The following is a 26489-nucleotide window of genomic DNA, read 5'->3' on the forward strand; positions in this document are numbered from 1 at the left end:
GCCTATTATATTATATAGTAATGTTAAAGTCACTCGGTTAACAAGACTCGTGATGCGTACTACTTACACGACGTAATATAATATATAGGTTATATTCACGTCTCGTTCAAACGGTTTCTTTTCTTCTTTTTCGTCCTCTATTTTCTCCTCGCCGTTTCCACTCCTTCCCCTTCACCCCCTCGCCTCGTCCTTCTCTTCGCGAAAGTCGTGCAGTAGGCGTGAAGGACGTGCGCATATTAGCTGCTGTACAACGGCGCCCGGTCACGAAAGACTAATAGTGCGCCCATTGACGCCACAGGGCCGCAGTCATTTATTTGCTTTTTACGCCTCTTACGGAATCGAGTGCCTTTGTCGCCGAAACAATTGGTTTCCATCGTTTACCGCAACGTCTTTGGAGACGTATTCCAGTAGATTTATATACGTACGTACGATTCGCCAAGCATGTTCATCCCCCATTTTTCTTTTTGATAGTGCATTTATTCAAATCCTGATCTTTGCAGTTGTATAAGTACACACGAGGGCCGTATTTTCAAACACTTGGATCACTAATACCATATAAGGGTGTCTTATTGTAGTGATATTAATTTCTATTTTTCAAATAAAAAAACATTTTTCACATAAATTGTTAGGCAGATGATTATTTTGAACATTTTATATGTATTCAAATCAAAATTTGAACGAGTATGGTTTTTGAGTCATTCAATCTTATAAAGTCCATGATACAATATGGAAATATTATTACATGCATATTTATTTACTAACTTAGAAACTATTCTTTCGAATTTCAATTCAGCAATAAAAGATACAAGTACTTTTTAATGTATTACCATAGGACACTCAACTTTAATTTATTAAACAGAAAACAATTACTATACAATTTTAGGTGTTCGTTACAATAGATTTAATATTTTAGTAATTTTCTTTAAAATTACATTGTATAATTTTAATGGTTTTGGAAACAACGGCTATCATGGCGATTGAAAGATCTATTCCAATAAATTTAAATATTCACGATGACAAGATATTGTAAATGCTGCGCAAGACTGTGAACGACTATAAAATGCTCAAATGATTATTATTCCAAAATATAAACACAAATTATTCAAATTTCATAGTAATTTACTTAAAATTATCGGTTTGATATATTAATACAATAGAATAGTAAGAAGGTGGTATAGGGTTGTGGGCAAGGTTAAGATTAATTTTGCGTTAATTCTTATTAATTGAATACATTTTTAGTTGTGAAAGTCAAAATAATGTGCACTGTCAATATTGATAATTTCTTTAAAAACAACAACATAATATTAATATTTTTATTTACAAATATTATTAGTATAAATAAAAATTACAACCACGAATTACAATGATTCACGGAATTTACATTTTATTTTCTGGATAGTGATTCATTTCCAGAATCTATGCATTTAGTAAGTAAATAGTTCAATTTGTCTTTGTCCAAAAACGTTCCTGAAAAAAAAAAAATACAATAAAACTATAATAGCAATATTTTAAGGAATCTTCATCTTTGTATACATTTCAGATTTTAAGAAGAGCTAAGAGTGAATTTATTCTATAATGATGTGTGTTTTTGTTTAACTTAAACTACCCGTTATAAAGCAGATTGATGACTATTATTTTTTCCTATCTTTTATATATATAGTTTAAATAACAATTAGTTTAATTAATTTAAAATATATATAATGCACAGTTTCAACATTAATAAAAGTTTGACACAATATGTATAGAAATATCTTATGTAGTGTAAATACTGTAAATTAACTACAAATTTCGTATAATATGTAAATTAATAATTATAATGTAAAGAAATAAATTACTTACCTATAAGAATAATTCTACTGCCCGGTGGTACTTCAGATAAACTTTTGGTCAATTCTTGAAATTCGTACATGTCGTAAACACTTTGTATCATAGCTATTGAACCGTCCTCGAATCTGATTACACCCTGTAACACACGATGTATACAAAAATCAGAAACTTATATATATATATATATATGTATTAAACACGCACGTCACGCAAACCCTTATTGCGATGTATCAAATTAAAAAAGCAAACAAAAGATGCGGTCCAAAATCGAACGATCAAATGCGCGACGGCAAATCAATCTAAATGTAATTTACTATGTGTACTCGCGCACCGAGGGTAAAAGGATTTGGTTTTCTGCCGGGTGTTATATACATTGTTATGTATACGCGCGGAGAAATTAAAAAACTAAAAAAGGATTATATAAGAGCGCCAAATAATAATATACGAGGCGGCTTTTGCATCTCTGCAGTCCATCGGGCGTGCATAAACGATAAGTACACATATATTATTATATTGTAATTCGTTTTACACCAGTTTGTTTTCGTCGGTATTTGTACAGCACCACCGACGGGTATAGATAGTTTTTTAATTCGCAGCAAGTGTTTGATATTGAAATTCTTCAGCCGGTCGTCCGGTTGTTGCAGTCCCTATAGTCGTCCGCCGGCCGGCTGGCTGTTTGTGTAACCGACCCTCGCAGAGCAGCAGCCTCGCGGGCCGGCGGTGGGTGGCGCGCGCGTTAATCACGGTTTAATTAAAACATCAAAGGCGCTCCGAAACGCGGGCGGGCGCCGCGGCTGATTGGTAACGCCTCCACGTGTTGTAGTTACAAGTTGGAAAACTTTGACGAATTATTAACACCGAATTGCACACCGATAAAACGCTTAAGGCCCGGCTCCACCGTTTAGCGAGTCCCGCCGTCCCGGACAGCTTTTGATTAATGCCATCATGAATTTTCACACATGCACACGCGCACGATTCATCGAAAACCGGTCTAATATGATATATAATTATATAATCGGACATTATAGAAATAGCTGCGAAAGCAGAATTGTCAATGGTTATTGCGGCGATTGAAAGACTTTAACTATCATTTGGATAGGTGCGCACGACCGCGACGACGAGAAAATGTTAAATGCTGTAAGAGTGAAATATACACAAGCGAAAATTATTTTAATAGCTTTACAGTGTTCTTCTTTCAAATCACTATTATACTGTTTAACGACCGTTCGACATTTTTTGTCTGCACCTAATTGATTTTACTCTAGAGCAAACGCGTTTTCGATTTAATTAAAATGAAAGCAAATGTCCTATGTCCAGAAAAATTTTTATCTTCTACTGTTGTATTTTTGCCAAAGAGGTTGAAAACAATACAAAGTGATTATATAGGTACTTATATTATTTTGGATTTTTCTCCTTCCACTAAGATTATTATAAGTATGTGTATATCAGTAAATCTATATAACCTTGCAAGTAAAATATAATAATTTAAATACTGTTTTTACTTAATAATTCCTCTGGATTTGCCATTGAACAAACTAATACTATTAAATAACTGTAAAAATAAAACTAATTCAGGGAAATTTTATATACCTATACAATAAATATTATTTATTTATATCCAATAAATTATAATTATAATTACAAATGTAATGCAACAATTGGCAATTGCCAAATTATATTTAAAACAAAAAAACTTTATGCGTGACTCATCACGAGGTACGTGAAAATATATTTATAAAAAAAAACGGATGATTTTGATGTATATATACTTTACGCTGCGTGTGCTCAACGACGTCTGGGGACCAAGTTGCAGCGTTGACCGCGTATTATGTAAGGCGTGCGTGCATGTAAAACATACAAGTCAGTCTGCAATTTAAAATTTAATAAAAACATTTTGACGCCCGTCGAAGGCGTAGGAGTCCCACAAAAGCATTCCGTCCGCACGTGCCACCGCTGTTTCACTAGCGGACTTGGCCGTGCGGAAAGCGTGAATTTCACGCACTCAAAAACTACCAACAGTCACCCGGCTACCACCACTCCTTTTTGCGTACCGATCCCATCTCACCACGGCTATACACGATATATTATGCATATACTATAATATATATAAGACGTGTGTTCTCCTTCTTATAATGTATACGTTTGTGCACTACGTGCGTTGTTTCCTCAGGCACCGAGACGTTTTCTCATCTTCCACTTCTATTATTATTATTATTATTATTATCATTATTATTTCCTCTGGCAGCAGTCACGTGTATATGCGTTAGTTCTTCGGGTATAGACCGAAAACAAACGTCGACACGAGATAAGCTTTTATACTGACAACCCATTGTTGAAATATACATACGAGTACAGCACATAACGTATAATATACAACACATAATAATATATAGGTTTATATGACATATATTATTATATATTCTGCAAATTCTAAGCACCTGCTTTATGTGTATACATTGTAACAAATGTAGTTAAATAATACCAATTCATTCCAGTTGGCGACTATTGATAATGTGAAATTAGTTTTGTTCTATTGACGAGTACATTTGATATTAATACTTAAATATTAAGACTTAACCTTAAATAAAAAATATGTATCAATATGTTTAAATCATTAAGATAATATTATATATATATTGTAATTTTACATATCCGATGAGTTGGTATGGTGTATTATCGCAATTACTGTTTATCAACAATATTATATTTTACAGTGTAAGAAAAAACAAATAAAAAATTAATTTTACTACATTATTTATAATAAATAAGGGACATATGTTGTCATGTTGACGTATTTTTTTAATGAGCAACGTTGACATATGATTTATTTTCCAAACCAGCTGTTCTTGACGCTATTAATTACATAGATGAATAGATCCGAATTAAATCATATATTAATTATTTAGTATAAGTTACAAAAACAAAAATCTGATATTATTCTACATTCTTACCACAATATAGTTTAATAGACATATTATATGTACCTATTTTAAACAAAAGTCGTACATAATAATGTTATAAATGATTGATATGAAGAGAAATAAGATAATACGGTATATAATAAGTAATATACCTATACTTATACATGCTTAACGACCAATGGGTACATTTTTTGAATTTGTTAAAATGTTAAACTTTGGAATACTTAATATACTCAGTGGTGTATTTTAAATTATTTGTGGTAGATGGGGGGGAAAGTTAATTGTAATGACTTATTTTATTAACCATTTAAAATAGTTAAAATATAAATTAATAATTATTACCACAATCATAAATACACTCAATATCCAAGTAAAATCCGCCATATACCAATGTACCTATGTACTAAAAACCAAACATTTAAATTGTTTCCGAAAATAACAAATTCTGTAGCTATTTCGTAGTTGTTAGAATTTTTAATTTTTATAACATACTTTATCTACATAATCGATAAATGTGTATATATCGCTGACCTCAAAAATTTTTCATGAAAATAATAATCATTAATATTCTATAATTTGTTTGTTTATGGACTCCATAAATACGGCACTAAATTTTTCGAACACGTGACCTTAAAATTGATTCATGTTCTTTTCACTGCTTAATTAATTAATTATTAGGTAAACTAATTTTTAAATATATTTTTACATGAGTAGTATAACAGATGTTTTAATTATTTACCTTTTTTGAAGTCAAACGTTTAATTACACGTGGATTATAATATTTGAACAAATGTAATATGTAAATAATGAAATAAATTATCTGTGGAAGAATACCAGTAAAAAAAAAATGTAATACAATATATTGAATTTTTTAAGTAAGTACCTATTGAAATTTATTCACTCGTACAATTTATTAGATAAGCATTAAAATAAATAATAATTACTAACGAAGTAAAAATACAAAATATGAATACTGCAAAATCTCGAAAAAACATGTTTGTTTGTTAAAAATAGAAAATGTATGCATAACTAAAATCAATAAGTGACTGAAGTCTGAGACCTGAGTGACTGAGTACTAAATTATAATATAATGACGATTTCAGCACGCATCTGCAACACAATCAGCTCTACGATAAGCGCATAAGCGCTGTAATCAACTGCTGCTGTTTGAATGATATAGAGAACCAGAACGACGAAGGCAGTTAGAATAACATTCGGGTTGAAAATGGTAAAATATTTGGCAATGGTATCCGGAAAAATTAGCGTACCAAATTTAATATATACGCGTGTGTTATGTCTGGCCAAGACATAAAATGAAAAATAAATAGAAATAAAACGAGGATGCGTAAACGACGGATGGAAAAAAACAACTATACCCAGACCGGGTCTCATATAAATATTATGAGAGGACTATGCACATTCTTGTTGGGCTTACGCGGCACCAGTGCGGAGCCTTTGAATTGTCTGTTTATTAGATTTGGTCGGCGCGAAATTACTATCAGGCCTGTCGCTGACTTGCCCATAAAACATTCGGAGAATGCAAATCGAAAGCCGTCTGTCGTCTTACCACCCTTTACTACTCTGGTTCAAGTTATATAATATCTCACTATTATATATACGTATATAATATATTAAGAACTGTGCACGTTACACGATAATATATCTACAATTTGATTATGTGAATTTTGTTTAAATATAGACGATATAAAACGTAAGTTTGAACTATAAAGCACTTATCTTATAGTTCGAAAAATAGTAGTTATATAAATAATATAAACTCGTTTGAGATAAATCGATAAAAAACTAATTATTTTTATGTTCTAGAAATATATATAAAAAAAATTGGCTTATATTTAAATAAAGAATTATAGATTCTCTCTATTATTAAACTATAACATGTTGAATATTTAATCTGGTTTTAAAATAACAGTCTCGAATTCATATTAATAACCGGCAATGTCACATAACAAAAACATTCGACTACAATCATATATAAATTGTTTCAATGTTGGTTAACTCATAATATACAATATATACACGTAAACATACAAAATATTTATTAAATAATAATTCTATTATCAAAAATTCAAAAAATTAATTTTCTCTAGACTTTTTTAAGATTTTTAGATTATAAATATATTTTAAGGGCATTTAAAATTGTTTAAGGAGATTACAAGTTATTATATATATATATATATAGTCTTAAAAAGATATATCAATATTTTTAATTAATCGCATTACCATCATGTTATATATTATGTATAAGCTATTGAATAATTAATTTATAGCACTAAATATATTAAATCAAAACAATTTATAGAATTTAACGTATTCGTAACTTTCTTTTATTAAAATATGTTATTAATATATTTGTATAATTTTATTTTTTGAATTTCATTAGAACATTTTTTTTTTTTTTTTAATGGCACATGACATCTTTTTTAGATACATCAACTCAATAAAATATCAACTAAACACGAATTATAATGGTTATAATTATTTACATATTAAAATATAATGCCGTATTGAGTCACGTACACTTCGACGTATTGAGATGTTGATTTATAACAGCCATGTTGGAGTTATTCGCGATATTATCGCATAATGTCGATCATGTTAGAATTCGGGACGATAATGTCGATGTGCCCTCAGGGATGCGCCGTTAGTGCAAGGTATGCGGGCATTTGCGGCAGGAAGAATTCCATCACGGGTTTTTGTAGGTAACACCCGAAAATTGAGAGGAGAGGGGTCTACGTGATGGCAAAGACTCATACTAGCTGCAAACTCCTTTTATTATTATTACACGATATTATTATTACACGATAGTCGGATCCCGAGTATTCTGACTTATTCTAACACCGTTTCCATATAACGTGCTTACACGAGCTATATTATTTTTTATACCTACACATAATAATAATAATACATAGGATATTTATAGCGTATTTTTATGACATTCTTTATAACATTTTCGGAAATTTCTATTATCTTCGCTGTATGGAAATTTAAAAATGTAAAAATGAACTAACAATATATCATAGTTAAAAAAAATAATTTAAATTCAAGGCATTTAATTTTTAATATTTTTTTTAGCACCCATTACCCATTTTTTTCAAAATTGAACACATAACGTTTTAATACAATTGTCGTTTAAAATTTGCTCTTAAAAATAAATATCGGACTAATTGAATTATTCAAATATACCTAGAAAATATTATATATAAATGCTATTAATACTTAAAATATATTCATATACCTAATCATTATAAAGAAGAACTAACATTTTTTTTTTAAATAAATTATTGACTATAATATGTTTATTTATGCTGAAGATTCGTAAATATAAAATTAGGATTGTCGGTGTATTTTGATTTGAAGTTTTACTAATACTGTATTGGAAAATCTGTTTACAAACGCACACAGAACATGAGTGAATGAAAAGATTTGTTTGCGTGAGAGTATAAGGAACAGTTTTGAAATATCCTTAAGTCTATTTACCGATGGCTGTTTACAATTTTGCTGTCAAAGCAATTTCGAAAGGGACATTTTCATCCAGTGGGGTTCATCAAAGCTATTGGGGGAGCAGCGTAATCCGCAAACTTAAACCCAATAAAATATTGAATAATAACTGCAATATACAAGGCTTTAAACTGATGACAATAAATAAATCAATTAAATTATTGTCATAATATTTATTGATTTGTTGTGTTTAATTTTAGTACATTATATAATATTCTTTATGTTTTGAAAAATACTAAAATGATAGTTCACCAACATATTAGTTTTTTGTTTCAATGGATATAATTAAAAACATTTGTGTACCTATCTTAATATTTAGAATCGTCAAACATTTTAGTTAATTTTTTTAAATACATTTTATTACCAACAAAAATTGCTATTTATGATAGTATACAAATATAAGCTAAGGTCATTATACTATAATATAATATGTTATAATACACATATTTATCAAAACGTTTTATAGTTTGAAAAATGTTTAAGACTTAAGTTCATCGTTAAATATTATTTCGTAATTTTTTAAGAACTCTATTATAATTATGGCTACTGAATAAATTATATTGATAAGTGTTCATATTAGGTACTTCTTAAATTGTTCTAGAAAATCGGATAAGTCAAAATACTTAAAGTTATAAGGATTATTATATATAATAAAATATACAATAATTTATTTGATTATATTGACATATTATAAAATTCAATTTATATCAATAACAGTCTATGCATTAAACCGTAAATATTTTTTAGTACCATAATTATAAAATATATTTTAAAACTGTTTATCTGTAAGATAATTCTTCGAAAGAAATATTATTATTTTTCATTCTTATTATTTTAATTAATAATAGAATAATAATAAATGTTGAAAAAATTAAATTAAATACATAATTTTCATAAGAACTCTATAGGATAATTATATTAATTGAGATTAATAAATATTATAATCTATAACATAGCGTTTGTTATTAGACCAAGGATTTTTGAATGGAATGTTTGAATTTTTTGGTAGGATTCTATACTTAGTACCATACATCCATATGGGCTTGAAAAGGATCTTATAAATATTAAATTCCGTCTAAATAGTGAGTTTAGAAGATTTGGATAGTAAATTATGGAGCAAGCATTTTATGTTGTATAGTACTATTATTTTTTCCCGTATATCTGGAGACCAGGTAAAACATTTTTCGAATGTTATTCTTAAATATTTAGTTTTTTATGCATTAGGTATTTGAATATCACTAAAGGTTACATAAAAAAATTTAAATTTGGTTTCATTAACTTAGAAGTGCCATTTGATTTACCAACCAGCTAAGTTATTTAAATGTTCCTAATTTTATTAGTGGCGATTATTAGCTATTTGTGAAAGGATAAAATTAATTATTGGTAATTTAGTCAGAAAACAGGGCGATATTAAAAATTGGTTGATCAGAGGATTAATTTCAGCGAGATTTTCAAAAATAAAAGCAACGGAATGGTCACATGATAATGAGTGTATGAGTGGCTTTATTTACAAGAATGATCCATCATGTTTTCATTGAATATTTCATTTATCATTGAAATAAGAAAAGCAGAGAAAGGAATCGAGTATAATATTATTTTATTATTAGTTTTTTTTGGAATATTTTTGGCAACTTTAGAAATATAAAAATTCGGGTCGACCTTAGTGATTTTTTAATCTAACTTATCCAATGACAACGAAAACTTTTAGTATTATTAAATCCTGTATTTATTTATAATATAACTATCAAATATAAAGTAGATACTACTTATATAGACTATAATATAAGCCACTATAAGTTAGTTTTACTTTTTATGGTAACTAACATATATCATGAACAAATAAAGTATAGAACTCTCAAAATTGTTTAATTGCATTTAAAACATAACCATGTTGGGCTTGGGCCTTGACTATAAAATACATAGTATTTTGTGTACATAAGTACATAAGTACTTGTAAGTTATAATAACGACGATACTATAATATAATGTGCAGATAACAATGAAATAAGTTGGAAGTATATAGATTGATAGATGCATTGGGGAAATTATTGTTACATTATTATATATTGTTCATATAATATAATATTTAGCCATATTAATCATGCAATCGATATACAATAGGCGGCCATACGAGCTGGGAAGATAAAAATCGAAAAATGATTTGTCGGTACCCATACCTGTGCGTGTATTATATATTTATATACATAAGGTCTCAATTTGTTTACGGGGATGAAGTCATACAAGGGTGAGGGATATATTTATGTGTGTGCGTGTGTACACTAGTTACCTGATGTCCCGATCCACGGCCAATTGATTACATCTGGAGCGAGGATTAACCCTGCAGTATGGAATTAAATAGGGATTTATCAACGAGAAAATATGTATAGGTACACACAATGGGAGCTGTCTACAACAATTAAATACGAAAAAATCGCGGGCACACATATAATAATATAAACGTGTGCATAAACGTTCGGCCGATAGAGAGGGAACGAGATAGCTGGATAGTAAAAAAAAAAAAAAAAATAAAGAAAAAAAAGGGCAACAAACATTATTCTCTAGTAAATATAAGGCCCCGTATATGTGTACGCGCGCGCGCGCGCATGTGTGTGTGTTAGTGTATACAAAAGGGTGAGCCCCCTGCAGGATATGGATTTCGGACGTGGATAGAAGGATAGAACAGCCGGCCATTTCAATACGTGTTGTTGACGAATCGCAATACAATAGGATACGGACTGAAATTATTACGATAAACGAAAATATTGTTCTCCATATCTACACCCCTTAAAAAAAATACGTAACATGTTTCAATAATAATTATTGTTACTTTGAACTCTTTTGTACAATAAATGCCGGTTATGAGGCAACTGCAGTTTCTATAATATGTATATAGTGGCGCGATACCCAATAAGCGTGAAGCAGTATAGGAACTAAGCGAGGGGTGTTGCAATGTGTATTAAGAAATGCGATTAAACAGTTTTTCAAAATGGCCAATCTATTTGTAATATTTTTATACATATATATATATAAAATATACATATCAATATAATTTTTGTATACACAGTTAGTATTTTGAATTTTAATTGAAACGATGAATGTAATATTAATGTAATAATAAGAATTAATATCAACTCAATAATATATATTTATTATTATATAAACAATTATGGTAACATTTAATGAGAATTAGCGAATCTTTAATAGGTATAAAACGATTTATAGTTCAATTTTGGTCACCGTATATTATTACCATCAAATTATATTAATAAAAATAACGAGTATAACACGTTTCCACCAAAATAATCTGTGAGCCAGTAAAAGCTTAATATTTAATATGTATAATAGTGTAGGTATTTATAATTATTTTTTAAAATTAATATAAAAATGATTTTATTAATATTTATAATACACGGTTTTTCATTATTTTTTAGTATTTTTTCTAAACTTTTAACTTATTGTTTATTATGTGTTGTTAATTGTTTTGGTGGAAACGAGTATTGGTGGAAATGGGTACCATCCATAATAACGCTCACCTTCATTCTGATTATTTCTGAAGTATTTCCACGGCCATCATTTAGCATATTTTCCCATAAAATTTGACATACAAAAGTGTCTAGGGATGTTCTTAAAATACCATCGGGAACTTCTAGTGTGACAGTAGACACGTTCTGAAATCATAAAACTATTAAAAATACATCATTAAACATAATCATAATGCATTATTATATATATATGCTTGTATAAATGCGTTTACTTGGTTTATATGACTTTTCCCTCGGAAACTTTCCACATTTCTTATCATTTCGTCGACCCTGAAACAACCACGTGAAAACATAGACAATAAAATATTCGTGTTTTATAGAATAAATGCTAGGGAGGGGGGTCTAATGAAACGACAATTTGAATTGATAAATATTATTGTCAATATTGGTTTTAACATAAAAAATAAATAAATCAGTAATAATTGTCGAATAACAACAATACGGTGAAATGAATGACATGGGGTTTATCGGAGGCAGTTTCGGTCAAATAAGCGGCCGATGAGAAGTCAAGACCCTCCTGCTACAGGGCATATGACCACCACCACGACTATTTAGAGGGATCAGAGATAAGCCGCAAACTAATAGGGTGTTTTTATTATCGTATACGATTATTGTGGTTACCACATTTCAAGCGTATTTACGAAGAGTGTCTTCACTATTAGGAAGCCCGAGATATTCAATAATAATAATAATAATAAATTATTTTCGTTAATAATGTACACGTGAACATTTGGAAGTCATAATGTTGGGTTTGCGATCTAATGAATCGTAAATGCCTTAATGAAAGGGATAAGCGGGTTTATGGCACTTATGGCACGTTTCGACGCGGTAGCCTCATAATATTGGTACAATTTTATGTGATATACAGACAGATGGGTCATCAATATTAGTATTTCATACAAACAGTTTTAGTATGTATAATATTAATATTAATATTATGAATGATTGCTATTTAGTGCTGTGTATTTTCCGTTTGAATACATTTCAAAATGTAATTTAGAATTTCTAAAATGTAAAAGCTAAATATTTATTACCAGTTATTTGTGATTAAAATTAATAGTAAAAGTGTTTAATTTAAAATACTAGTTTGTTAAATAAAATTTAAAAGATATTAAAATGTTTTAAATTAAAAATATATTTCCTTAAACACGTCATAGACTTTTTGTAACTAAAAATATAAATTAACTTTGCGGACAGCAATTTATAATACTTTTTATTTTTTATGCTTGTATTTTGAATGTGAACAAAAAGTTAAATCAGAATCGTAAAGGTAAATAAATAGAAGTTGATTAATAATAAAAAAAGAAAATTTACGCTATTAACTACCACCACATAATATTTTTTTAAAGAACAATACATTTAGAGTGAAGTTTATAACACGATTGATTTACTTATGATAATAATATAATACAATACCTATATTAATATTTAGTTTTTTTACATTATTGAATTAATTCAGCATAGTTAAAACCTTTATATTTTTTGAGCTAATAAAAAACAAGAGCGATGATCGTCATAATTGCACACTTTCAAAAAAAGTTGTCGTTCAAACCCACGCACTTTTATACATCAACCCCGTACAGTTTTCTCAAAACAAAACCATTCGATATTATACACACTAGTATTGTGTATTAAAAACGCACACATTTATCTAAAATCACATTATTGCTTAGAACCGTGCATCAGTTATTATAATTAATCAAAATCATTAAATTATAATTAATGGAATTAATTAAATAGAATATTTGGTTCACATTTATTGAAACTTTATGAGTTGTTGGTCCAGAATGAAAGGAAAATCAAATATGGGTCGTTCAACCCCCCCCCCCCAAAAAAAAAAAAAAAACAACGCTGAGAGAGACATTTATGTTAAGTTTATGTCGGAAATATTATCTGAACACCAAATCGGAAAATCAAAAATGTACACAAAATATTTCTTTGTCACATTTATAGTAAAATCAATGTTATTTCTTTTTACTGTATTAAATCGAAATTTCAACATAATTTTTTAAATAACGTGATCTGTCACGAATTCATACAAAATATCACACATACCTATTATTATAATATATATGAACACTACATAAACAACCGTATTTTAAGTATTATTATTATATTACGATGCATAATGTGGTGAATATATTGAAATAGGATTTATATATAATATTATTTATAAGGCGCGATAACTCGGTCGAAGCAGATGTACGGCGCACGTGTATTAAATATTATATATATTGATGTTGTGGATCTGTGGACTATGACGGCGGTTGGGAGAGACCATGTAAAGGGTTAATTATATGTATATATAGGTGGTTTAATATAACGTGACGATATTAGATCGGTAGCGGCGGGTGGCGATTTTCCACCCCCGTATATACATTATACTCATATAAGTATAGAGGAGTTGCGCGAAGGGATTAATAATCTAGGGCGCGAGAACGCATGGCCACGTTCACTTTTCCGCACTCTTGAGTTCATTTATGTGTACGCACCGCACCACCACACCACCACGCGTATTATTATTATACATAATACATTTGTGCCTATATATATTTATAATATATATATTATGATATGCTTACGTGTAAAATATATTTTATTATGTTATCGTCCTATACCGGCTATACCCCCTCCTCCAGTCACGCTGCTGTACACCCTGTGGTATTGTATACGTTTTAAAGCTGATATATACAGCTGTATGGTATTATTTAGGTAATAAAGCATAGGCATGAAGATGTGTATCTAAACATCAACGCCAATTGAAATACATCGGATACATATAATATTTTCCTACTTTGTATCGATGCAATAAAACAAAAACATTATAGTTAGGTATAAAACTATAAAATGTTATATTAATTTAAGTGTAATAATATGCGATGTTTTTTTTTAAATATAAGTTGAATATACATTATTACTAAAAGTAGGTAATATAAATAAATTATAAAATATCCTTAAAAATAAGAGCCGACACACCCTATTTTCTCATAATCGTTTTTCGTATGCAATTATTTATAATTAAATTCAAATTTAACATATCTAGTACCTGCATAATAACGAAGTACATTTGCTTGTATACTAAAAATCTACAAAACAGCAGAAAAACTTGTTTTTTTTTTTAAATTTTTATTAGTGAAGTAAATAAAAAATGTAGATAAAATCCAAGTTATATTTTTTTTTACCTTCAAAAATCTAAATTTGTATTCGTTACAAACGAATATCGATTTAGTTAGATATTATCATACTTATTTGTAATGAATACTATTGTATCGACTTTACATTTATCAATTATCACAGAAAATGACGAAAATAAATGGAAATTCCACCTTAAAGAAATATTTTGTTATTTTATAAAACTATTTTGATTTGCAGCTCTTTTAAAAATAAAATTTACGTGAATAGATACATATGATATTCTAATTTTGAAAATAAAACATTCATTATATTATCGTACAAAATTGAAATTCCAGAAACAAAGTTTTAATATATTACATATCATAATTTAACAATAAAATACCTACATATTATTAAACAATATGTGACATTTATACTAAAATGTAATATTATTGACAATGCACATAATATACACTTTAATGTAATACATAATAAGGACAGTTACAATTAAATTGATTTTTTTTTTGTAGTATTATTAATATTGTAAATATAAATAAAAACAAATTGTGCTACATAATATTTAAAGAGTAGAAATTTCAAATATCAATAAATAGCACAAAAAGAGTCAAAATATTTTTAAAATCATATCAATTATAGGAAAATGGCAAAAATTGAATGATGTTAATATTCTTGTTTTTCCGAAGTTAATTTTAATTTTTTCTTTTTTCCATATTATTTTAAAACGTACTGGGAATTTTGTATAACCTACAAAAACACTATTACATAAGATATATTTCTGAAGAACTACAAATATTTGATTGCTGAAAAGCAAATAGTAGAAAAAATATAATAACTGACTTACCTATAGGCTATAACTATTAAAATAGATAAAAAATGTATAAATACAAGGTAATTCGCCAGGTAGGTATAGGTACAACTAGTTGGCGTACACGTTGAAATTTCTTATTTAAAATCGGGAACTTCTTTGCACTTAAAATATAGAATTAACCACTTGCATGGGAAATAATATACATTGAGTACCTACATACATTATATAGTAAGCGAAATATTATTTTCCCATTTCCCAAAATTATTAAGCTGCATATCATTCAAATGTACCTATACAATTATCTTTACGTTCCAGTAAGATTTTAATTTTTAGAACATAAACATATTATACTTCGACGTATATACAATTATGTGGGAAATACTCCGAAATATACTCACATGTTTAATTTACATATTATTATAAAATAAATTCATGTTAATTTTGAAAAATATGAGTTCATGACTCAATTTTAAAGGTCTCTTTTTTATACTGTAGGTACGTTGTATTTACAAAATCTTGATTTTATCGAATAAAAATGAGCAGTTAACTGTAGTCTCATAAGAAATAAAAATATAATATTTTGTGAATTTAATATAGACGCAGCAATAATGAATAATTGCTCCACCTGTGGAGTATGCGACTTTTTTGATGATGTTTTTTTCGTCATATATTTTACTTAATTGAAACTTCATCCCATATCTGTGTATTCGAAAACCAAATGACAAACAACTAGTACAACAAACGAAGCTAAAGCTTTCCATAAGTGTTATTGAGAATGTATATTGTTTAATTTGAGCCTTAACGACTATTAGTAGGAAATATAATCTATGTGCAAACAAGTTGTAAAAATAGTTGTAGATTTAGTAAATGAACGAAAACTAGGATCGCACCGATTTACTAAGGATGCCAACTCCCTTTTTTCTATAATAATAGAGTTATTCAAAATCAGATATTTGGAATTTTTAAATATATTTGAAAACTATATTTTCGAATACTTAAGATTTTTTATACCACTAAAGAAAGGTGAACAAACTTCTGTTTTCAAATAGAAACCCACTTTATTTCTGGGTATATATTATATTATATATATTGTATATTTTTAATTTTTGATGTATCTAAGTCATAATTTGAATGAGTAGTTTCCAAATTATTAAATCTTATTAAGTATAAATGATCTGTGTCTATTTTTTATAGCCCTCACTCTAGGTCATAGTAATCAATAGCCTCATTAGCTTGCTATAGGGCAAAGTAAATATGCTATATTAATATATTAAGTATTGGCCCTATTAGTTACTTTTCAGATAACTTTATAGAAATTATAAAATACCAATAGTTATTAGTTAAGTATGGCTACTATGGAATTCAAATCAAACGATATCTATCATCTCAACGTTTTATCGAATATCTTATCTAACTTGTATTTCGTAAATATAAACAATACATACAACAATACAATACTTATAGTTTATGAACTCAAAAACAACTAGTTTGAATTTTAATTTAGACACATCACAATTATTTCTTTTAAATATTTAACTATTAGTACCACCCTTAATATATTTGCAGGTTTAACACACTATGATTATATTCAAAGTAAATTGAGTTTCAGACATTATTTATAACGAATTTAAATTATAATAAAAGATACATATAAAATAGGTACCGATAACATGAATATTTTTTGATAAAAATTAAAAACAAAATGTATACAAAGTATCGATATAAAACCAAAAACTACTCTAAAAAAAAATAACGGGTAATTTGTAGAGTTTGACAGATGGCCGTGAAGTGTTTAAAGGGGGCTACGGGTGAGGGTGAAAAATTATACTTGCTTTATTTCACGGTTATTAATAATCGGACAAGTGGTCTTATGGTTGCCCATAAAAGTGCATTCGCTAGTATTATACGAGAAAAACGCTTCCTCACAAAACCACGGGACAGTGTTATGAGACTTTCGACTGTCAATGAGAAAGCTTGTATATTAGAAAATATATAGTTATTATTAATACTATACTTAATATTATATTAAGATAAATATTTAATCATATAGTATCACAGTAATCGTTTTATCAATATATATATATATATATATCTAAGTACCTAATAATTGTTATAAATCATAATATAACCTTTGGTCACATATAACATTAGTTTTAATTTAATAAAATGGGTTTACTTTTTTATTTCAATGATATCTGTATTTAAAGAGCTAATATTTATACTATTATAAAAAATTGTAAGGGTTTTTCTACGACCTCGCTAACCAAGAAAACTACTGAACCGATATGGCTGAAATTTTTCACTGTTATTCCCGACACACTGCTGAAGGTTTTAGTACCACTTTTGTCAATAAAAAAAAAGTATAAAGTTCATATATAAAAAATTAAAAACAATTGTACCTATATTATATATAAATATTGTGCGGCACGGCGGCCCACGGGTTTACAGCTACCTGCAACCTGACCTTTTTGTTCGTCAAATTGTATTGTGTTGATATCGGTGTGTAGATATGAATAATATTGTTTCGAGAAGATTGTCGTATGTACACCGACAATATGTATACCCAATATTCGTATTAATCTATACTATTATAGAAAATTGTAAGGGTTTTTTATCTACATTTATTTTTAATAAAAATATATTTATCATTTATACCGCTAGAAAAATTTCAATCTGTTTTCATTAACCATTTTTTATATTTACTTGCCAATCACATTAAACAATAATATTTGAATAAAAAATTCAACATATCATTGTCCGAAGGCAAAATAAACAACCAATCACGGGCGAAGTCGTGACGGGTCGGCTAGTATAATTATATAAAATAATCTAATCCTAAAATATTAAAATACATGTTTTGATTATTAAATACCTTAAACTGTTAGACGAAGAATACGATTTCAAATCAAGAATTTTATTCAGGTCAATTCTGAAAAAATAACACAATTATATCAGTATATTTCAACTTTATGAATGAGATTGGGGCTCTGCTACATTATTTAATAACATTCGATTATTTACCTGCTATTTGTTGTCTCAATAATTTCAGAACTTCCATTAATCGATCTATAAAATAAATTTAAAAAATTTTAAGTAAAAACATGTTGATAATTACAGATCATCTTTAAAATAAAAAATTAAGTTATTATCTTATTAATATACGAATACAATACTATATATAGGTAGGTACATAATATAAAAATTAAATGAAGTATTACCTAATCTTAGTCTTTAACGTTTCTAAAGTACTGCTGTCGACTAAGTCAATTTTATTGATGAGTATAATATCAGCTAATGCAATTTGTCTGAAATAAAATTACAAACAAATTTATTTATAACACTAAAGAAGTTCTTTTTAGTCATCTATTTTCTTCATTGATAGGTATACACACAAAATTGAAAATACACCAGGATTTCAGGCTTCTATATAACGTTGTTTCGTTTGTTCAATTGCCATTGGATTTAAATATACACTAATACACACACACACACACACACAAATGTGTATACATCAACATAAGTTGTTTAGATATTTCACTTTATACAAAATTGGAGGAGGGCTGATGGTTTGCAGATTTGATTATATATACCGAGACGGATCTCCGTTTCCATGACGTTGATTCGATTTGGACATATTATTCTGTGTCCCGTCGTTTTTGCATAATAAACCCAACAGAGCATGTACGTAATCTATTTATGCTTGTCATCAGAATGAGTTTATCCGTTTTTATCAATTACAAAACCGCCACAATAAAAAAAAGATATATATAACACCGTTCAAATAAATAATATAGGAGTGAACAAAGTAAAATATAAAATATTACTTCCAAATTATATTCATAATTATTATTATCAGTAAGTAGGTACTTATGTAACTCTAAAATACCTTATACAATTTTTTATTTTATTAGAGTATATAGTTTGGTATGTGATGAAGTTGATAGAATTATATAATCTAAAAAAAGACCATGAAAAATTATATGTCCGAGAATCAAGCTGATTAGCTCTCATTAAACTTCATTAAATATACACTGAGCGACTGAACATATTTTTAAGTTAAAAGATATTTTATTATTTGTATTAGAAAATATGAATGCTCAGTTAGTTAAGCATGTTATTTTATATATACGCGTAGAGTATATATGTTATCCTTTTAGTCTTAAATTAAATAATACATCTTAGTTTATAGTTGTTTGTGAGTTTGAATAATAGAAAAAAACAGTTAACAAATCTCCGATTCATTGACATTTTAAATTGTCAAATTTTTTAGTTTTTTTTTTTTTCTAAGCTATATGATGCACATTCCTAGTTTTTAATAAGCATTTGAAGTTTTAATTTAAGATTTAAATGCAAAATAACAATTTCAATCAAAAGATTTTTGTTATTTTGATTATTTGAGGTGATTGAAAAAATATTAATCGTAAAAACCTAAACATTTCAATATTGTATTACAACTATTAGTAATAATATTTACTATACATATTTATACTAAATCAATTTTCTAAGTATTGTAACTAATTCAATCTACATGTATATTATAAACCTATTTACATTTAAAAAGAATTTACGTCAGTAATGTAGGTAATGACTTATAAGTTAATAGCAAAAATAAACTATTTATAATATATATAATATTTTTAGTAACAATTTGTTCAACCAATATATATATATATTTTACTAATTACTAATATTTATTATATAAATAAATTACAAGTAAATATAGTGAATAGTGATACAGTTTCTGCATAGAATCATTTTTCAATTGGCAATGATAATTTAATTCAAATTTCAAATTTTACATATGTAGCCATAACAGTGAGTTCGGTCACTTTAATGGCTGTGGTTTAATCAAGAAAAACAGTCAAAAGCTCCTGTTTTTTTTTTTACATCAATACTGATATGACAACCATCCTATTTACAATGTTCATGCGATCAAATTTCAAAATCCAAATATCAAGACCGTGAACGTTATCGAACCATTAAATATGTTGGCTACCTACAATATTTGTAGCAGTAACTTAGGAATTTTATACTGTCAGATGCTATACATACATATCATACAGGATATTAATAAAATATATTACGTAATATATAAACTACACTCTGCTTTATATATTGGCATTGTCGCACACGCAAAACCCAATAATCGCCATCCCTTTGATATGCCATGTGGAAACTACATAAAAAGGCCAAAGGGTCCGAGAAAAATTGAATAAGAATGCTTGCTTATAGACTATAGTACTTACCTATAAAAGCCCCCAAGGTGAGTGTATAGGAATAAAATATATTAATACACATAGGTATGTTATATATGCAGTACCTATGTACCTATATTATACCACATACAAAGCCCTTTTAGTATTGAGTTATAAGCTCTATATAAAAAGTTATTATATATATCTAGTGGCTGAGTATTCAGCGTTTTCCAAAGTAAATATTTATATGTTTTTAGATTTATTTCATTATATTAATAAAATTAAGTTAAGTATAGATTGTTAGAATCATTTTTAAATTAAACTCTCGTAATTACTTTTAAAAGATGGTATCTATAAATAGAATTGAATAATTTCAGGAAATATAACTTGACGGGAAATTATTCGTGAAAATGGTTTGGAATATCGAAAAATTCATAATAATATCATTTACTACCTATGTATTAATCAAGTGAATTTTGTATTAATTAAGTGAAAAACATGTGTAGTCTCTGTCTAACAAACGTACAACATAACAAATTTGTGTTCAATACTTCCAATTTTGTGTATTGAGTCTTAATGATATATTATTTTTTTGAATGAAAGAACATTTGACATAAACTAACTTTAAAGTAAATATTACCTGTGTTTTTTGATATTATTTTACGATAGTTACAATTTTAAACGAATTATGATATTAATAAAATCATATGAGATGCCTTAGATAATATTCTTATCTTGTAAACTATAATATAAATCTATAGAAACATGTTAGTACCTGCTTACTTTTCATGATTAATAAATTATTATAATTTTCAAAACTAAGTCTAAATAGTCTTAATAACAAATTTATGAAAAATTATGACAAACATACAATTAACAGGTTATTTATATAAATATCTTAAAGAATAATATATTAACTAACCTTGTTGAAGGGTTTATAATATCCAAGTTGGGTTCATCAAGTAAACTGTTGCTAAGATGCTGAAAAACAAAATTTAACACGTTTAAGATTCACAACGAACAAAGCTACCTTTGACAAGAAGTCATGGAATAAGTTTAAGCATGAAAACTAAATTGGAATTCTTCTGTTTTCTCATTATGTAAACTATGCGGACAAGGCTGAAAAACAATGAAGGGTTCTAAATGGGATTTGCATTTATATAATATAAATAAAAAAAATTATAATAATAAAAAAAAGTAAAAGGAATAATGAAAAAATAAATAACTTTGAAAATATTAAGACTGTAGATTGGAATGTCAATAAATAAGAACTAATCGGAAAATTAAATTAGAAATTCATATCATATTTATCACAGCAACTAAGCAACATGATGATATCATGATATTTTAAAATATTTTTTAATTAATTTAATAAAAATAAAATATTTTATTAATTGTATTTACTTGTCATAATATTATAAAGTATTAGACATAAACCAATAATTTATAATTTTTGTCTAATCAAAATCAAATTATAAATTTCAAAAATAGAAAAATAATATACAATTTTTATACATCATTAAATAAGAATATTTGGTATGAGTATAGACGACATAAGAAAAAAGCAAGTTAAATAAAGGAGCCAGCCATTGATGACACTTTTATTTATTATAATTTGATTTTTTAATTATCTAGAAGTAAATATTGACACTACTTATGCTTTAAGAGCTTTGGTGGATAACCAAAAAATGTTCCTTAAATTATTTATTATTAGTTATCAACTCATCATATACAGAATTAAGATACAAATTATAATGATTTATTTTACTCTACTCATACGTAAACAAGTAAATATAATTAATAAACTGTCATACAAAATTTGCATTGGCAACACAAATACAAACTTTGATTTTCTTCATAGAAATAGTACTCAGTATAAAAAAGATCTATTGAAAATACTCTATCAAGTGATTTGCGAGGTTTTAGTAAATTAAAGATAGTATCATACAATATATTTAATATTTTGATTTTCATGTTCAACCCATAAGTATTGTTTTATTATTTCTTGTATCACTCTATGAATTGACTAATAACATTTTGTTGATTCAATAACAGCCTAAGAAGTTTTCTGTAATGCATATCATATGACTTGACATAAATATGGTTGAAATCTAAATATATACCATTTGTATAAATCAATATGTATAGATAAAAATTAAGTAGTACAAGAAAGTAAAGACATGAGATACTGCAACTAAATAAGGCACACGTGTCGTATGCTATCTACGAACAAAGTTTTGGTGTTGTATGATATCTACAAGTAATTATGTTATCTATCGCATAGTTCTTAGCTTATATTGACGGAATTGACGATTATATAGGTTTATAGGTGTAGGATTCTACAGTTCTAATAATGGACATTTAGTATTTCAGAATTTAGTATATGTTCGTTGCTCACCACAATCAAACATCGTAATTGTGTTTTTTTGTTAATTATAAATTTATTGTTTTATAAAATGAGTACTTTGAGTGAATTATGTAGAAAAATTATTTTTAATGACGAAATTTGTATACAATTTTTAAGAGATCGTGAATTATTACCTAATACAAAATTGTGTACCAAATTTAATTCTGTTGGTGAACAATGTGGTAGTGATATGAAAGAAACTTTAAAAAAAAGCCGGAAACGTGATTTAAACGGAGATGTTATTATAACAAAATATTTACGATGTCAAAAAAAGGGTTGTCAAACATGGCAATCCATTTGTTAAGAAAACCCATTTTTTACATACATTGATCAAAATGGAAAAAATAACAGTGGATTAAGTTTGTGTGAAATAATGGAACTTGTTTGGTGCTAGGCGAATCAATTTAAAAATATACAAAAAAAAAAAAATACTAGTAGAAGACATCACAGTTTCAGATTGGTATAGTTTGTGTCGAAACGTTGTCGTCAAACAGTTTAAACATCGAGGAAAAATGGGGGGTAAAGGATATATCGTACAGATTTTTTTTGGTAGATAGCATAGGACATGTGTACATAGATTTGTGTAGATATCATTTTCTTAGTAGATAGCATATGACATGTGTACCCTAAATAAAAAAATTTAGTTAAAATGTTTAAATAACATTATAAACGATTAAAGTAATAATTTTTTTTTATATAGATCAAAATACAAATTAATATGTTTAATTCTTTAATTTTAACATCTAATTTTCAATTTTTGTATTCATATAGTGTGGTAAATTATAAAATTAGGTACCTTACTTTATTGGCGTTTTTGCTATCAATGACACAGACTATTCCTGAAAATATATACATTTTTAATAAACTATATCTATCTATAGATTAAATTTATGATATAAATAATGAATAACTATTATTAATTTCATTTGATTATAAAATTTTTAGATAAATACACAAAATTTGATTTACCCACCATCTAAATGAACATCACTTCCCAGCTCAGAATCAACCCAAAATAATTTTGCAATAGGTCCTTAAAATATTAAAGAATAAAGTTATTTACTACTTTATACATCAATTGATTTATTTAAAATTTTCTAAGTTACCAGGATCAGCTAATCCTGTAGTTTCTAATAATATATAATCAAATTTTCCACGTTTCGACATAAGGTTTTCAATTGCTTTCACACCATTATCTTTTACAGAACAACATAAGCAACCGTTTTGTAGTTCAAGCCATTCTTCACAAAGATTTCCTTGTTCACCAACAGCAATTGATTTTTCCATTGTGTCGCCTTTAAAAAAATAATAATAGTCAATTAACTTTATAACCCCAATAAAACGCTATAGCAAAATGAGTACAAAGTATTTTTACAATTTGAAATATAGATGTTAATATTTAGTTAAGTAGATAATATAGGAGACAAATAATAATATCAATTAATATTGTGTTAAAAGCAAAACATTAGATTTACCTTCGCCAAATTCGTTCAATATGACAGCAATTTTTTTACTGTGTTGTTCCGTTAGTATGTAATTTAAAAGAGTTGTTTTTCCAGACCCTAAGTAACCGGTTATAATTGTCACAGGCACCGGATCTAATGTGATAGCTGTCACCAACGATGGGATTTCATCGTCCGAGTCCATTGCAATTACTCTGAAAACATAATGATCATCGACCAAAATAATTAATCAAGACATATTAGATATTATCATCACTGATTATAAGAATATAAAACATTATTCACCGTCAACGAAGAAGAACAAAAAAAAAAAAAGATACCTAATCACAAAAACACACACAATTTATTATTAAAAACATTATTGAAAACTTCTTTGAGAAAAGCAAATACGTATGGTAATACTTTACCTAATCGAGACAACTATAGAAACAAAACGGAAAACTAGGAATTCAAACAAACCATGAAATTTCAAATCGTTTATAAATTTGGAATAAAACGTTACAATTACCTATAGTATTACACTATTATGTAAAACAATTTTATCACGGTCCAGATATCATTATCAATTATCAGTATTCAATAAAATCGTACGAAGTCCAAACACTTACCACGGTCGTGTTATTGTACGGTTTTAGATAGGTGGGCGACATAACGCGAAATCGACGGACCACAACGACCACGAACTTAGTGCCACAACCACTGGGGGGGCACTTGCAGCTGAATTATTGCACGCGCCGACAGCAACAGCTGTTGCTTGATAAGGACCGGGTTCTCGAGGAGTGGATTGAATGTGGGCAATCCACTTTGATGGCAGGTAATAACATTTAGTGCAGAGCTGCTGTCTGACAATACGCCCAACGCCATCGGACGGTGATCGCGTAAAGATGTTTCCACATCATTATTGAAGAACACCGTTAGAGAGATGGCGTTGGCCATATTTCTGAGAAACAAAATGTACTTACACAATTATGTGTGGTCGACCTGTTTCCGGGTAGTAGTTACCTACGTTGGTCCATAGTGGAAGGGACGGAGGTGCATGGCAGTCCCTATACAAACAGAGTATTCAACGTCAATACCGGTGGCGGTTATAAGGGGGGGATAGGTGGATCGCCCCCCCCTTGGGATTTGGTTTTTTAAATTTAGTGTATCGCTGACCCAAGCCTAACCATACTACGAATTTTCGTACTTTAAGGTTTGATAGAAAAATATTTTTTTCGTTTTAAATACGGATAGTATTTAAATCATAGTATTGTATATTGTCATACCCTAATGTCTCGGTCACGCATATCCATTATAGTATGCTTAGTATTATTTGTTCACTACCTATTAGTGTTGCTTCAGCAGAACGCAGCTTTTCTACGCTTAGAAGGTACCTATTATAAGTAATGTACCTATAAATCATTTGACTTTTGAGTAATTGAGTATTAGATATTGCTCAATAAACATAAAAAAAAAACTCAAACTTCAAGGTATATTAGTGTTAATTATTATATTTACCTAATTTAATATTTACTAAATGGTATAGTGGTATACAATACAAATGGTTAAAAAGTTTACTTTTCTAGTTTACTTCACTCTACTAAAATTAAAAATATTATGGAAAAAAAAGTACATACTTAATTTTTTTTTTCGCTTATCATTTTCATAGTAATATTATACAAGTATTTTCATT

At 27.8% G+C, this 26489-nt stretch overlaps 1 protein-coding gene across 3 annotated transcripts; it reads right to left on the minus strand.

The window, feature by feature from the left end:
• Window positions 1-1299: 1299 nt before the first annotated feature.
• LOC113557061 (COBW domain-containing protein 1-like) lies at window positions 1300-25556 on the minus strand. 3 transcript variants are annotated; one of them, XM_026962351.1, is made up of 14 exons: window positions 25225-25327; window positions 25103-25137; window positions 24830-25011; window positions 24461-24649; window positions 24328-24387; window positions 24156-24193; window positions 21870-21928; window positions 18971-19057; window positions 18774-18818; window positions 18625-18681; window positions 12022-12079; window positions 11801-11935; window positions 1840-1963; window positions 1300-1467 (listed from the first exon to the last, which is right to left on the minus strand). In XM_026962351.1, exons 3-14 carry the CDS (start codon window positions 24999-25001, stop codon window positions 1385-1387), a joined length of 1107 nt encoding a protein of 368 aa, XP_026818152.1. In that variant the 5' UTR covers window positions 25002-25011; window positions 25103-25137; window positions 25225-25327; the 3' UTR covers window positions 1300-1384. The 3 variants fall into 3 exon arrangements, with proteins under 3 accessions (XP_026818152.1, XP_026818151.1, XP_026818150.1); XM_026962350.1 differs by lacking the exons at window positions 25103-25137; window positions 25225-25327 and adding an exon at window positions 25426-25556 and having other exon boundaries at window positions 1328-1467; XM_026962349.1 differs by lacking the exon at window positions 25103-25137 and having other exon boundaries at window positions 1328-1467; window positions 25225-25377.
• Window positions 25557-26489: the final 933 nt, after the last annotated feature.

The sequence above is a fragment of the Rhopalosiphum maidis genome, chromosome 1 (genome assembly GCF_003676215.2).
Source record: "Rhopalosiphum maidis isolate BTI-1 chromosome 1, ASM367621v3, whole genome shotgun sequence".
NCBI lineage: Eukaryota > Metazoa > Arthropoda > Insecta > Hemiptera > Aphididae > Rhopalosiphum > Rhopalosiphum maidis.

What these genes read in the sequence shown, in the direction of transcription:
- LOC113557061 (XM_026962351.1), bottom strand. Translation starts at nt 25,001, where the DNA reads ATGGACTCGGACGATGAAATCCCATCGTTGGTGACAGCTATCACATTA. An exon ending in TACAGGATTAGCTGATCCTG is followed by an intron (nt 24,388 to 24,460) that starts GTAACTTAGAAA and finishes TAATATTTTAAG; the next exon opens with GACCTATTGCAAAATTATTT. An exon ending in ATAGCAAAAACGCCAATAAA is followed by an intron (nt 21,929 to 24,155) that starts GTAAGGTACCTA and finishes TTTGTTTTTCAG; the next exon opens with CATCTTAGCAACAGTTTACT.